We start from the raw sequence: 15,627 nt of genomic DNA, 5'->3' as shown, positions 1-15,627 counted from the left end.
GACGTGGATCCCATAAGGAAAACAGAAAAGGGGAAGGCCTAAATTAAGTTGGCAGAGAATGATAGAAAAGGAAAGAAGAAATTCTGTATAGAAGAGCTAGAGAGAAGCCAAATTGGTAACTCAGGTCAGAAGTATATGGAGGAAACAGATCACGTGTGCCGTCAGGTACATAGAGGACAAGTAGTAAGTAAATCACCCTTAAATAGCTTTTTTCCCTTTAATTTTTGTACATGATCTGGTTCAAGTTGTATGGCAAGCAGTTGAGCAATATAGTTGCTGAATTTTATTGGCATATGACCAAAAACAAAGTAATGAGGAAAAATAGCCGATTTTTCAGACAGATGCTCCAATCTCTAATAGCCTGTATAGAGTGTTGTGAAATTAAAATATTTTGCTCTGCATGCTGCTAAGAGCTTCTGTTATAAGAGGAGTGAGTGGCAAGAGATAGCATGGTGGATTAAACTTTCATTTGGAAGGCTATGGATAATATTATTCACTTGCAGACAGTATTATTCACTTGCATTTTTCATCTGCATACAAATAGTGAACAGCTGTTTTGTGACATTCTTTCTTGATTTTCTCAACAGTGCCTCCCACATATCATGTAGGGAAAATATGCAAGTATGTAGCATTGTGGCAAGAATTTGATTGTTGGAGAGCAGAAGTGCTATCCATGTTGTAGACTGGGGGTTTGAATCCTACTGCAGACATGGATGGTTGTGAGAACCTTTTGGACAATAATTATGAATATGCTGTTATGGGCAGAAATGTGCAATATACAGCCTCTCCCATCAACTTGCCTTCCTGTGGTGTGACTTGTTTCTACAGAAGGGGCTCTGGTGCTGCAGTAAGTATTCCTACTGGAAAAGGATATCTTCCTAGTTGCAGGAAGTGTCAACTAAGAATTATTTGGGTGCCTAAATGGCAAAGACTTCAGAGCAGAGGTTTTGGCCATATCCTTCCCTCTCTCCATGCAGTGTGAATAATACCCTTCAAGGGCATGCCTAACATATTTTGAGACCCGGACTGTCCTCCATTTAGATTGTACATCAATTCAAACAGTAGTAGCACAGGCTAATTGCCAGATAGTATATGGACTCAAATTGGTCAGTAATGAGTCAGGAGGTGGCTTCCTGGTCAACTGGCACATAATCCTGCTGCCACATACTCTGCAAGATTGTACCTGATGAGTAGTCTAAGTAGTGGTATGTAGGAGGCACTGTTGAAGCCATGGAGTGGCAAGGAGACTGGTAGCTCTCTGTATGGATGTCATGTTCACAAGTCTACCTTCTCCCACTCCATGTCACGTACTCTTCCTTTCATCTAACAATAAACCAAAAATGAAACAGACAATGATATACCAGCATTATGATCAAAATAAATCTCCTTTGACAACCAATTCATCCAAACAAATCAAACCAAACACAATATTCTAAACATACCAGAATCCTTAAAAAAATATATATATAATCATAATTTCTATATGCACTTTACAAATATCTTGCATCTTTTTTTTTTTTTTGCAAGTTTTTTCATTTGGTTGTACTATACATTAAAGATGCTAAGAAATTATATTCTTAGTTTCATCGTTTATCTAAGTGAAACAAACAAAGTTTGCACATGAAGTCACTTCATGACTTAGCTACTTGTATATAGAGGCTAATGACTTCACATCATTATATACCAAGAATATAATTTCTTGCATCTTTGAGCACAGAGTTGGCATAAATTCTAACATAAATAACATTCATCACTACTTAGACATTCAGAAACCAGACCTCCTTCTCTTAACAGAAATCTTAATTGCTGCTACATCGACCACAGATCACCTTCAATGCCCAAATTATATGATTGATGATTTATGATTCATTTCATGATTCATTTCACCACAGCAGTGATGCTTGTGCCTTTTGTGCATTCTGACATTGTCTCCCAGAGAATGCCATATTTAGAATCCTCTACTTTTCACCTCCTCTGGCTAAAGGTTTCCATGTTCCACTTAGTAACATTCATCTGTTGCATTTACCAATTTCCAAACTCTGAAAACCACTCAGACCTCCATCTTTCTCTCATTGAAGCTGGAACGTCTTCAATCCAGCTGTCCAAATAGCAAAAAGTCATCTGCCAAGGTGACCTGAATGTCCACAACTTTAGCTGGCTCTCTTCTCCAATACCACCAGTCAAGCTGAACATGATTGCTGAAGTTTTTGTTCACAAGCAATGATCTAACACAAATCATACCCCTATCTACCTGAATTCCTAATAATTCCCTTCATTTTCTGAATATCTTGATCTTATTTTAATTAGTTCTCCTTCATGATTCACTGTAGAAGTTACTATTCTTCTCGACAATCCAGACCACGATTGCTGTTTTAAGTTTCCACTCTCATGGAACAATCCTCCTCTGACTACAACCAACCTCGTGTCCTTTGGCACTATAGAGGTATCAAGTGTGATGACCTCTGGAACTACTACTTCTTTTCCATGGCACTGTTGTCTCTGCATTCTGATTCAGACCCTGAGTGAGTCACAGAAATCATCCTCACCAGCATGAAGGCATTCATCTCTCATTCCATTCAAAATTCCTGTCTACTTTCACAAACCCTGTTTCAACAGAAGATGTATAAAAGCAGTTGATGAAAAAAATTCAGCTTACTTCAGGTACTTGCATCAAGAACCCCAGCTTCATACTTAGCCTATGCTGAAGCACGCAATATAAAATAGCTATCAGCAAATCCAACTTCATAAAGACCAATAGAGAGAACTTTTCTCTTATCCAAATGGAAGCTGTGCCTTCTGGTCCCTTGTAAAAGCCATTAGATGCAACTTCTGCTCACCTGTGCTTAAACCTCTCTCCCATCCAACTGTCACCACTGTTACAGCACCCAAACAGAAAGCTAACCTCCTTGCTTCACTATTTCCCTCTTAATTCATGCATCCATAGATGACATGCCTTCCATGCCAGCAACCGAGCACTGTATGCCTCTTATGGCCTTTTAGCAAGAAGACAAGAAGAATATTAGACAACCTGAACACTAAAGAGTCATCTGGTCCTGATAACGTCTCGTGTTGTGCTCCAGGCTAACGCCTATCCCATCTAGCAAACATATATCCAACCCATCCCCCCAAAAAAAGGGGGGAGAAAAGCCTACTGATCAATTGGCATCACCTGAATCCTCTCCAAAATAATGGAGAAATTATCAGTAGTGAACTACTGCACCACCTAGAAGCTAGTCATTTAATTGGTGACCACCAGTGTGAATTTTACTAATCAAGATCTATGATTGATCTCTTAGCCTACATCACCCACCACCAGATGTGCTATGGAAAGATTTGGAGAAACGTGTTGTCACCTTCAACATTTCTAAGGCTTTTGATTGTGTTTGGCATCAAGGCCTGCTTTGCAAACTGCCTTTATTTGGTCTACCTACTTACTGCCCTCTTGTAACTGGATAGCCAGCTTTCTCTCTAGTTAAATGCCTCAGGTCTCTATTCTATCACCTATCCTCTTTCTCTTATACATATGTGATCTATTTTCAATCACTACAAATCCTAGCTATAGCTTTGACAAACTATGTAGTTCCTAGACATCCTTTACATCAAGTTTATCTGCAACCACTGCCTTAAATGCAAAACCCACTGAAGCATGGTATCGAGATCAGTGGTGGTAAGGATAACTTGGTCACCTTCAATGCCATCAAAATGCAGTCATTGCTTTTCTCTCGCAAAAAATTCTCATCCTATTTTTCCTTATCGTCAATAATACACATCAGACAAGATGAGCTCTCTTTCCTTGGACTGATATTTATCTCTAGCCTCTCCTGACACAAACATATCAAATTAATAGCTTCCTCAGCCTCTTTAAAAAAAAAAAAAGTAGCCATACTTTTCTGCTCAAGAAACTATTTTACACCTAGCTACTAATCCTATATAAATCGCAAATCTGCCCATTCTTGAATACTGTTCACATATTTGGGATGGTGCACCCAAAACCTTAAACATTTTTAATGCTATTCCAGAGGAGAGCATTTCAGCTTATTTATAGATGATCTTTCCCTTACAGGTGCACTTCAACCTCTATCCCAAAGAAGCAGTGTTTCAGCTATGCGTCTCTTCTACAGGTATCTTCATGGTCACTGTTCCAGCAAATTGGCGAACATCACTCCTTCACTTGCTATTCATTGTTAAAACAAGAGCAGGAGCTGCCCAACATCCCTTTTTCAGTACAACTGCAAATGCATTGACCTGTTTCTCTTCCTTGTTTTATTTTTCAATTTACCTCTTTCCTCTGGAACTGCCTTCCTCATAATGTTTCTCAACAGCCTCCAACTCTAAGAAAAATGTGAATAGATTTCTTCTTTCTCAATCCTTTTCTGCACCTTACAAATGGGACTGATGTGATATAGGTTCTTGTACATCTCATGTAGGATAAATATAAAAGCCCCTTTTTACTTATAGGAAACCTACCCTGCCTTGAAACCCATGTTTGGTTTCTAGAGCAGGGTTTCTAGATTATCAAAAAGTGAAAATCAGTCTGCAGTCCATGTTGCAGAAGACAAGAGCATGAAGTATGAATGTAAACTAGGAATGCAAGTTTCTTATCAAAAATGAATTAAAAGAATTAACAAAAAAGAATTCTGCTTCTATTAACCATGATTATAATATACCTCAGCCTTAATTCTGGATCGGAGTGAAGATTTACATTTTTAACAGAAATTCATATTGACTTTTTTGGTTGAAAATCTAAAACAATTGGTAATTGTCTGAAGTGAGGTAATCAGTAACTTGTTGTGGTTGTCTTTCAATGATCTTTATTCTGTAGGAATGATAGAAAATAACATCAGCATGAAGCATGAACAATGCTTGTAGATAGAAATTGTTATACAGGAAAAAGTTGTTATAGCAAAAAAACATTAAACTTTACACAGATCTCTGGGTAATGCCTTTTTCTTGGCAGTGTATGATTGAAAAAGTGTGGTTCCCACAGGAGGTTTGGCTGAATAGAAAACTCTTAATCTACCCTATATATATATATATGGTAGATTTTATATATATAATATAATAAGCCTTTTTATGTAACATTTTTGTCATGTTTTTTGTCAAGTTATTTGAAACGTTTTGAAACTCAGGGGCTACCCTGAGTGTTGAGTCATCAGAATTCAAGGAGAACTGGCCTACCAGTCCAGAACTCTGGGGTTCGGGTGTCATAGGCACATGGGGGGCGGGGTTACGCTGTCCTATTAAGGACAACGTGAAATCTACAATTCAACAACAGACACGTTGAATGCAGAGTTCCGGGCATCGACTGGAACCCGAATTTGCACAAAAGCATTCAGAAGCGAGGCACACAACATGGGTTACCATGGTAGGGTCACAATATGCAAGCTTCACATTAACCGAATCAACATGCAGTGTTGTCTTCAGCGTTGCAAAGAGTGTACAGTGGGACATCGAAGCTTGGAAAGCTGTGGTATGGAGCAGTGATTCACACTATACCTTCTACCAAGCACATTGACAGATGTGATTGATTCCTTATGAACGTCTCTTACCAGAGTGTATGGAATCCCAACTATGAAATTTGGAGGTGGCAGTTCTATTTTTCCTTTGGCCTCAGACCTTTATTTGTGGTACCATGAATGTTGAACTCTTAGAGGTATCTATACATTCTGGACAATGCAATGTTTCCTGCTTTGAGTTTTCTATGGAACTGACTATTGTCTCTTTCAGCAAGACAGTGCACAGTGTCATAAGGCTGTGCTGTAACTGTGTGGTTTTGTGGACATGAATGTCACCACATTTGAATGTACCTCCACAGAACCCTGATCTCAATCCTACTGAACATGTGTGGGATGAGCTGGAGTGCGTTGGGTGTGGTCAAGGGACATCTGCCCCCTCAACAGTCCAGGACTTCATTACGTGCCTACAGGAAGAATAATCCAAAATAATCCACCTTAATAAGATGAAAGGAGGTCCTTCATCTTATTAAGGTGGGTTCCATGACTGTTTGTTCCTTACTCTATGGTGTCTGTTGACTTCTTTCTAGGTCGTGTATATTATACTGAAAATTATATTGTTATTTTAACCCTTTACACAGGTGATTATTGGTAGATGTTATAGGTAGTGATCTTTCCCATAATGCAAAAACATTGTGATGGGTCACCCAAACCAGTTTGACTTTTATTTGGGGTCATATCAGTGGGAGCTAAATCCAAGAATATATCAATGTTAAATCTATGCTGAGTTGATATGTTTTCCATAAAGAAGTAGAAAAAAGGTTCACTACAAATTTTTTTTTTTTTTTTTTTGTAGTAAAAATATTTAAAAAAATGTTTGTTTATTGCAAAAACATTATGGGATACTAAGTCAGTTGATTGGTAAAATCAACAGCCTCTGTATACAAATAGACTACTTGTGAAGTTTTTTCACACTTGGGTATAGGATTAAAACAAGAATATAATCCACAACATATGTGGGAAGTTTTAATCAAATTATGTATTGATTAAATTCTGTACAAAGCACTGAAGGAATTATATCAATTTGTAACATTCTAAGAGATTTTCCATGTTTGTATTTACTTGTTTATTCTTTGCAAAAATATGGAATATTTATTTGCATACATACAAATTGCATTACTGACGTGTTTTTCTACTTAAATCTAATACTTTCCAAAGTAAATAGAGAAATGCAAGAAAAAGTAAAGATGAAATACAGCACATGAACCATTAATAAAAGAATAGTAAATGCCTACTGGTTGTATGTTGTATTTTCCTATTGTGTATCAGCATTACTCATATGCTGATTATTGAAATAGTTGTTCGAGCATTCCAGAATATATAATTAAAAGTTTCCATACATATCCTGGAGAATTAAGCTATAACTCTTATTTAGGATTCTGTATGATTAGATCTTTAGTCAATTTTTAGTTAGCTCAAAATCATGAAACTATTAACCATATACAAATTAGTTCTATCCAACCATTGAATATTGTTCTTGCTTTTGGCTTACTCTGACAGTATTCAGTGTGCTAAGCATACCCTTATTCTCTTAGTAGAATAGCATTTAGGTTGAGCAATGAGTATTCTCACATTAATTCACATGTTGTTGCTTATGTTGATATTCTTCTAGTCACCATTCATCTATTTAATTCATCAGAATTTCTTTCATAATTTTATTTCCCCAGCTTTAACATTTAAGACATGTGAAGCAGCTATTCAAAGCCTTTTTACAGTTAAAAGTACACACTCAGAGCAAATTCCCATTCTAGATAACAAATGTGAAGATATTTCAGTTTTCCAAACTAGCAGGGTGTGGTCTCACACCAGACAATGAAAATGATCCATTTTCATTGTCTGGTGTGAAGAACTTATGATTTTATGAATGCCATGTTTTTTGATTTTATCACCAATGCCATGTTGATAGATTCACAATTTACTTTAAATATTCTTATTTTTGGAATGTCTTATTGTGAATAACTTTTGGTACAACTGCTTTCAGGAAACTTTTCATAGCTATCGAACAATACTAGAAAAATGCCAAGAAGATATGTTTAAGAAGCTAGAAGACATGCATTCTGAACAGGAGATACGGGTCATGGACACTTACCACAATGTGGAGAAAACCATTGACAAAATTGAAGATGCATGCAAGTTTACAGAACGTTTACTAAAGCATGGAAACACCATAGAGATTTTGTCACTTAAACAGGTAAGATTGCACTTATGATTCCATTGGTTATATAGACTTGTCATAATCATGATTTTAATTGTTATATGTAAATAACATTACTTAACTTACAAAGCATTTAAAACACACTGACTGCTTGTGTTCTCTCTGTTGTACTTCTGTTAAAATAATTTTGTAGCCCTTGATCCCTCACCTCATTTCACTCTAATGTAGTGTTTTTCTGTGAATCCACAACTTTGATCATTTCCTGCTGGCTGCATATCCTTAATCTTGTATTTAGTCTTACAACTTAATGTTATATACAAGTGTGTGCAAAGAGAATGTTTCATTTCATAAGGCTAACACAGTTTAAAGTTTTGTCCTTGTTCCTCATTATTATTATCATCTGCGACTTCCAAGGAGTCAAGGACTCGTTGAGGAAGGCTAGACATCACCCAAACAACCACCATACATTGCTTTAAACTCATTCACACTGGGTGTACTCACTACTTCTAAAAGCAAACTATTTCCTGCTCTATGACAGAAAAATCTAGCTCTTACCCCTTTCTTAACTGTGACCAAACTTAGCTTTCATGGATGCCCTATGGAAGTTCTCTCTCCACCTTCCATATAATAAAAATCTGCATTAGATGATATGCTATAACAACCATCCAGAAGTATATAAACTTCTATCATACCCCTCTTTTTTCTGATACCTAGATTCTGTAGTCCACATACTTACAATCTGTCCTGATAAACTAAATTCCATAATTCCAATACAGTTTTTGGAACTCTTCTTGAAACCCTTTCTACAGCTTCTTTATTCCCCTGGAGACCAAATCTGCACATAACAGTCCACTGCATGCTTATCAAGGCCTTGATAAGCCTGCAAGAAAGAGGCAAAATGACTTCCTTATCCTTACATGTCAAATTTCAATTCAACATCATAATTATCCTTTGAATTGTATTTGCAGTTTTTAGTATATGATCTTTGAGCTTCAAATTCCTGTCCACCATTACACCAAGATCTCTAACCTCAACAATTTCTTGTAGCATAATCTCATTAATATAATATGCAGTTGGAAATTTCATCATGGCAAAGTGTATAACTTTGCACTTACTAACGTTGAACTGATAGCAATTTTCACTTGCCCAAATTTCCATCATATGGAAATGATTCTGTAATTGCTAGAGAACAGTAGCATCCCTGATTGATTGCGCTGTCTATCTTTGCATTATCAGCAAACAATTGCACACCTTCTGATGTTTAATTGTGTGCTTTCCTAATATCATTAATGTATAGATTGAACAACAATGGTCCAGTTACTGAACCCAGGCATGCACCACTAGTCACCTTAAATCTGGCAGGCTTTCTCTCTCTCTCTCTCTCTCTCTCTCACACACACACAGTATTTCACTTTTTGATACCTGTCAATCAATTTATGCAGATCAAGAGCTTATATTCCAAACCCATACTCTCCATTTTATTCAATAGCCTTTAATGTGGTATCCTATCAAATACCTTAGCAAAGTCCAATAGTATCATGGTGTATCCATTAACTTCATCCAATTCGGCCATAATACTCTTATAAAATATGAGCAAATTGCTAAAACATGACCTTCCTTTAGTGTAAACCCTTGCTGTTTCTTGCAGAGTATAGCTTGTCTGTTGGAAATCTGAAATCTTCACCACCACACCAGAGATTCCAAAAGGTCAGTAGTTAGATGCATAGGTTTTTGCACCACCCTTGTACAACAGAACTATCATACATTCCTATGGTATCTTTCCTGATCTGAGACTCAAATTATAGAAATATGTCAAAGGGCTAACCAATTTAGTTGAACATTCATTTAGCATATGTGCTGTTATTCCATCTGTCCCTATTGCTGAATTTTCGCCTAGGTTATGCAACAGTTCTTCAACCTCATTTTCACGCACCTCTAACTGTTCATCCAATATAGCACTGTGCACCATAATGTTACATACACCTGGTTGATATATTTTAGCAAAGTGAGCAGTCATTAATAGAACAATCTCATTAGCTTTTAACACTGGAGTACCATCTGCATTCAGTAAAGTTATTCTTCCACATTCATTCTTTCTTTTACTTGCAGCATAATGATAAAATTTCTTTTAGCCTGCATAGCCAATTTCTTTTCATACTCAGATTTAATTTTCCACTCAATATCCCTTACTTTTCTATCCTGAGCTTTATATAATTCACAAATCCTCTCACTCTACTCCTCACGATATTCCTTCCACATAAATGGATCTCTTTCTTGATCTCTTGATAGATCAAGAAACATCCATTTTACTCCTCCTTCTCCTCTTTTACCTTGCGATGTCGAGGGTTTTCTAATCATTTAACTGCAACTGTACACAAGGATAAGGTGGTTAGCCCTATGCCTCCCGGTGTATCCTATGTCTGTAGAAGTGTACAGACATAGGATACTCAAGGCTGGATTTGCAAGCAGGTAAACTAGCCTTGCAGGATGAAAAACCCCATACAAACTGGGGAGAAAAACTCTGCAGTCCATGCCCAAGACAGGCTAACTTGGCTATATCTGAGAAAAATCCTGAGCTCCGCACATCAACAATGGGAATCAAACCCAGGACACTTCTTTCCCAGACATATGGTTGTGAAGTGCATAGCCACTCGGCTAACTGCATGGACTCTATTTTACTCCAACCCTATTTATTCTTGTCCATGCCCAAGACAGGCTAACTTGGCTATATCTGAGAAAAATCGTGAGCTCCGCACGTCAACAATGGGAATCAAACCCAGGACACTTCTTTCCCAGACATATGGTTGTGAAGCACATAGCCACTCGGATAACTGCATGGACTCTATTTTACTCCAACCCTATTTATTCTTCAAACTCTAGAAATACATTCAGATACTGCCTCATTTAAGCACTTTTTTCAATGATTCTCATGCATTGCAGATATCTTTCTCATTCAGTAACTGATACCATGGAACCAAAGACAGTATTCTCCTATGTTGTTAATAATTTCCAGTTTTGTAGTTCATTTAACCTCTCCTAATTGTAATACAGTAATCCCCTTTTATCCACGGGGGATAGGTTCCAAGACACCTCGCAGATACCTGAAACCGCAGATAGTACTGAACCTGATATATACACTGCTTTTTCCTATACATACATACCTATGATAAAGTTTAATTTATAAATTAGGCACAGTAAGAGAGTAACAACAATAACTTATAATGACATAAACACATCGCAATCATTGCATCCTCATCTTCAAAAAATTTTGAATTTCTCTTTCGATCAAGACGCTATTTCACCCATGAATGGCTGTTAACATTTTACAAATCGCAAATCTGCCCAGCTATTGAATACTGCTCTCACATATGGGGTGGGGCCCCTGCAAGCTCTCTCAAAATGTTTATTAATGACCCATCTCTTACAAGCTCACTCTCCTCCCTCTCACTTTTGCACAGATGTTTAGTTTCCACAATATGTATATTCTACAAGCATTTCCATGGGAAATGCTCATCTGAAATAACATCAATAATTACCCCACTTAGTACTAAGCTCATTGTAACATGTAGAGCTACTGCCCAACATCCCTTCACGGTGCACTTTGAAACAAACAGAACAAGTTTCTTTTCCTCCTCCTTCATTCCTGCTACTGCTGTGCTGTGGAACAGTCTTTCTTCTGTTGTGTTTTTCAAGGAATATGATATACAGTCTTTCAAATCAAATGTAAACAAGTTCCTCCTTTCCCAACCCACTACCCATATACGGTACTAATGTAGTATAGGTTGATCAACCAACTTCTCGGGTATGGGTTCAACATTAAAATAAAACAGAACAATTATAACATTATTCTGTAATAAAAGTTATCTGAATTTGAATGGAATTTTAGTAACCTCAGCATACATTTTTTTTATTATTATTTATTTATTATTTTATGAAGTAGAGAATTTTTTCCTTTTTCACTTAAAAGGAAGCATTTATGGCTTCTCTTCGGCATATCTGAATTACCAGCATCATTACTCTTGTGCTTTGGGGCCATTATTAAGTAAAGTAAGAGTTACTTGAACACAAGAATTGCGAAACTGCGACAGTTGATTTGATAACCAAGAACTACTCAGACCAGTGCACAATTTAAAACTTAGGAATTGTCTATTACTAAAAGAAAGAGCCATATGACTTCATTTCTGCAATATAAAATTATGTAGGCAAAGTGGATATTAAACCCAACAGTAGCTGAGGCAACTCGGGGATGCCGAGGATTGTATTCTTGTAAGCTCTCAGGTCAGTTTATGAAACTTTCATAGATTCTATAAACATTCAGCCTTTGAAATAATGTTGGATCAAATATCCATTTTGCCTATGTAATTGTTTATTTCTGGAATTTTCCATTTAATATTTTCGGATCGGGATTGACTGTGGATAACTGAAATGGCGGATAGCGAACCTGCTGATAAGGGGAGGGGATTACGGTATCAGTATAATTGTTACTTCCTAGGAAAGCACGACATGATCACTGTCACCAACTGTTGGTAAAATAGTCATATTCTTTACAGAGAAGTCTGCAAGATTCTCTGACTAAATTGAATAACTGTTGTAATAGATATGGTATGAAGGTCAGCAATAAAAAGACAGACAATGAAAATAGGCAGAATCATTGAAAATGTCAACTCTGTTGTGAATGGAGAACCTGTGGAACAAGTAAAACATTTCAGCTATTTAGGCACGATTTTTACTGAAGATGGTAAATTAAATATAGAAAAAGACAACAGAATCAGCAAAGCTGGTATGGTGGGAAGTCAACTGAATAAATTCATATGGAATAAGAGAGAAATTAGTCGGAACACTAAATTAGCTGTATACAAGACAGTGTTCAAACCAGTTTTAACTTATGGATCTGAGAGCTGGGTCAGAAGTAAAACACTTTACCAAAGGCTAGAGACCGCAGATATGAGAGTCCTGAGAAAGATTATAGGCGTGAACAGATGGCATCAATGGCAATATCATATTAAAAACGAGGATATTAGGAAAGAACTTGACATTGTCAGCATCCAGGAATGCGTTAGCAGAGCTAATCTCAGGTGGTATGGTCACTTAAACAGAATGGGCGAGGAAAGATTAGCAAAACAAGTGTTCACTGCCAGGTTGGCAGCAAAACGACCCAGAAGAAGACTAAGATATAGGTGGATTGATACGGTACAAAGTGCCTTAGACGATAGAAATATAAGATCTGTTAATGTTGGAGTCTTGACAAGTAACAGACTGATTTGGAGGAAAATTGTAGATAGGAAATTAATAATGATGTAATTTTTTTCATGTAGTACTATCATATCCTGTACACCTCTTGAGGGTACATGGCAGGAATTTGATGATGATGATGAAAAATCTAATACCCTTTGACCTTGAGTTCCTTCTTTCACATACTGCTTGAGAATATTGTCTCACAACAACTCAAATTCTGCTTCATTTTTATTATTAGATTTCTCTTCTATCCCATCAATGTTTGGATAATTAAAGTTACCCATAATGATCACTTACTCAACAGGGTAAATGGGTGATGAATTTCATCTTCCTTCTCAACTGAACTGCCAGATTTGTAGCAACACTCTGCCATATATTTCAGCCTGTAAATCTCTAATTTGGACATATAAATAGAATGAATCAACAGAGATTACCTTACATTGCCCTACAGGGATGGAAAACCACCAAACAGACCAAGGATAAGCTGGATCACTAATATTAAGAAAGTTGCTAAAATCAACAGCCTTCAAGATCTTTCTTGAAAGATCTTGAAGGCTGCTTTTTAAGAGAAGAGTGGAGAAGATGGACTAATGAAGTACTCAAACTCTTCTTGATGGAAGAGAATCAATCACTCTCCACTTCACACCAGATAGTCTCAAACTCTGAAATGTGGGACTTATCACATCTAAAAACTTGTATTCACATATTCTAGACAGGCTGCACATTGAATCATTTGCTATCATGGCCCTCTTTAACTCGGTACTGTCGCTTAGTTGCAAACCCGTGATTTTTACTCTCTCTCTCGCTTGCTCACTATTTTTTTCTCTATTCTTCCAACAGTCTTCCCATATCCTTATATGTGCTGCTACTTAAATCATTAGTTCCAACAAGAACTACCATCTCCTACTTTTCTTTTCTATTTTTTTCTATTATGTTTTTCATATCTTTCTACCTCCTGAGGGGAGGAATTAAGTGGTGACTCCATCAGCAAACTCAAACTTTATGATTCATTTGTTGTACCAAGTTGCTTCTTTTATTGTATAATTTATCTTACTTACCTTGTTGTTATTCTTTTTATGAAGTTCAGTGCTTTCCTGCCTCTTCTTGTTCTGATAATTTTTCTTCCTTTCAAAATTTTGTTGAATGTTTTCCACCATCAGATTATCCCTGTTTATATTATCATCGTCACTGCTGCATTGTTTCTGCACATTGACAATGGTTCTTCTCAGTAGTAAGTACTTTATTTTGTGCCTCAGACACTGCTCTGTTGTCATGAATTTTTGGCTGCCATTCTTAAGACTATTAAAAACTATTTCTATAATTGTTACTAAATTCATTGATATGATAAATTCACTGAAATACGGTAATATACTAAGGATACATCACTTAATCTTAGAAAACACTCAATATATCAACAGAAATCTATGATCTTACAGTAGCTTTATAACAGCACCTTTTCACAGACCCAGCCAGATACATTAAAAGTTTTAAATCTGATTTATTTTTTATTAAAGAAATAAACCAGATTTTATTTTTATAAAATCTGGTTTAATTTTAATAATAAAAATTAACCAGATCTGGTCCATATTTTATTAAAACATCTCAAACAGTAAATCGTAATAATACTGTAAGTGAAGTGATGATTCAGCATGTTATTCTCTTGAGATGGGAGGAGAAAACCCTGATTTCTACTTACTTAAAGCTCTTCCTAAAAAAAAAAATCTAAGATTTCAAATTAATGCTGTTGAATATATAAAATAAGCTCTCTTTGCAGCATTTCAGTGACATATTTCAGCTGAACAGGTGTCATTAATTTAATCAAGAACATTAAAACAAAGTATCTAAGAAGCAAACTTTATTTTATATATCTTTTCTGAAATAAAAGCTCATCCCATAGTATCACAAGGCTGATCTAATCCAAAATAATTCCTTTTCTATTAGTGTTTTTCAGAGGAAGTGTATACAAATTAGGGATAAACTGGGGACCCTAATAAGGGGAACGTTCACATGACTCAGATTAGGCCAAGTGGTATATCTGAAGGGACAGTAGACTGCTCCATTTATATTTAAACATTCAAAGTCATATTTTTTGCTCTTTAGATGAAAGTAATTGCTATTGTGATAATGCACCCATTTGTTGCATTAGATTTATCTAACAGTGGTTTGAATAATATGATGAAGTCAGTTACCTTTGCTGACCATCCATCTTCATAATCTGAATACCACTGATGTTGATATGTATTATAATATAGCATATAGATATATCCTTTTTTATGGAAAACCTTGCTAATGTATAATTCTGTTACTTTTGAGATGTTGCATAATTTTTTGTGTACTTTTAGAATATACACGAGTCATATCTCTCACAAATTGCCTTTGGCTTGGCTGACTACAAATATATTAGATTATAATTAATTTATCATCTCAATTTTGATGTTTTTATCATTATTTGCTAATAGTGGGATTTTGAACTAAACCATTCACGAAATCTCTTAATTTTCAGATCATTTGCTCAAGTAAATGTTGCCATTGATTTATTCTCAAAGCTGTAATTGCCTTTAGGTGGCCTTTTCAGCCAAGCCTGAGTTAGCACCATTACTCAAAGATTGCAGAACTTTTTCTCTGAAAATGCAGGTTTTTTATTCCTCTAAATTACCCAGATGGGTCAGAGACACATATATTGAGAGATAATAATATGCTGTCTCCTTCTGTAATTATTTGTAT

At 36.1% G+C, this 15,627-nt stretch overlaps 1 protein-coding gene across 2 annotated transcripts in view; it reads left to right on the top strand.

The window, feature by feature from the left end:
• Positions 1-15,627, top strand: part of LOC150099939 (protein meiotic P26-like) — a 277,051-nt gene that overhangs the window by 118,253 nt on the left and 143,171 nt on the right. For both annotated transcript variants that reach the window (XM_090402559.1, XM_090402558.1), the window contains exon 6: positions 7,495-7,704. In XM_090402559.1, coding sequence (XP_090258685.1) covers positions 7,495-7,704 — 210 coding nt within the window. The remainder of the gene's footprint in view (positions 1-7,494; positions 7,705-15,627) is intronic.

The sequence above is a fragment of the Typopeltis vanoorti genome, chromosome 13, assembly GCF_054136105.1.
Source record: "Typopeltis vanoorti isolate ZY-2024b chromosome 13, IOZ_Tvanoo_1.0, whole genome shotgun sequence".
In the NCBI taxonomy this organism is placed as follows: Eukaryota; Metazoa; Arthropoda; class Arachnida; order Uropygi; family Thelyphonidae; genus Typopeltis; species Typopeltis vanoorti.
This window is presented reverse-complemented; position numbering and strand designations above follow the sequence as displayed.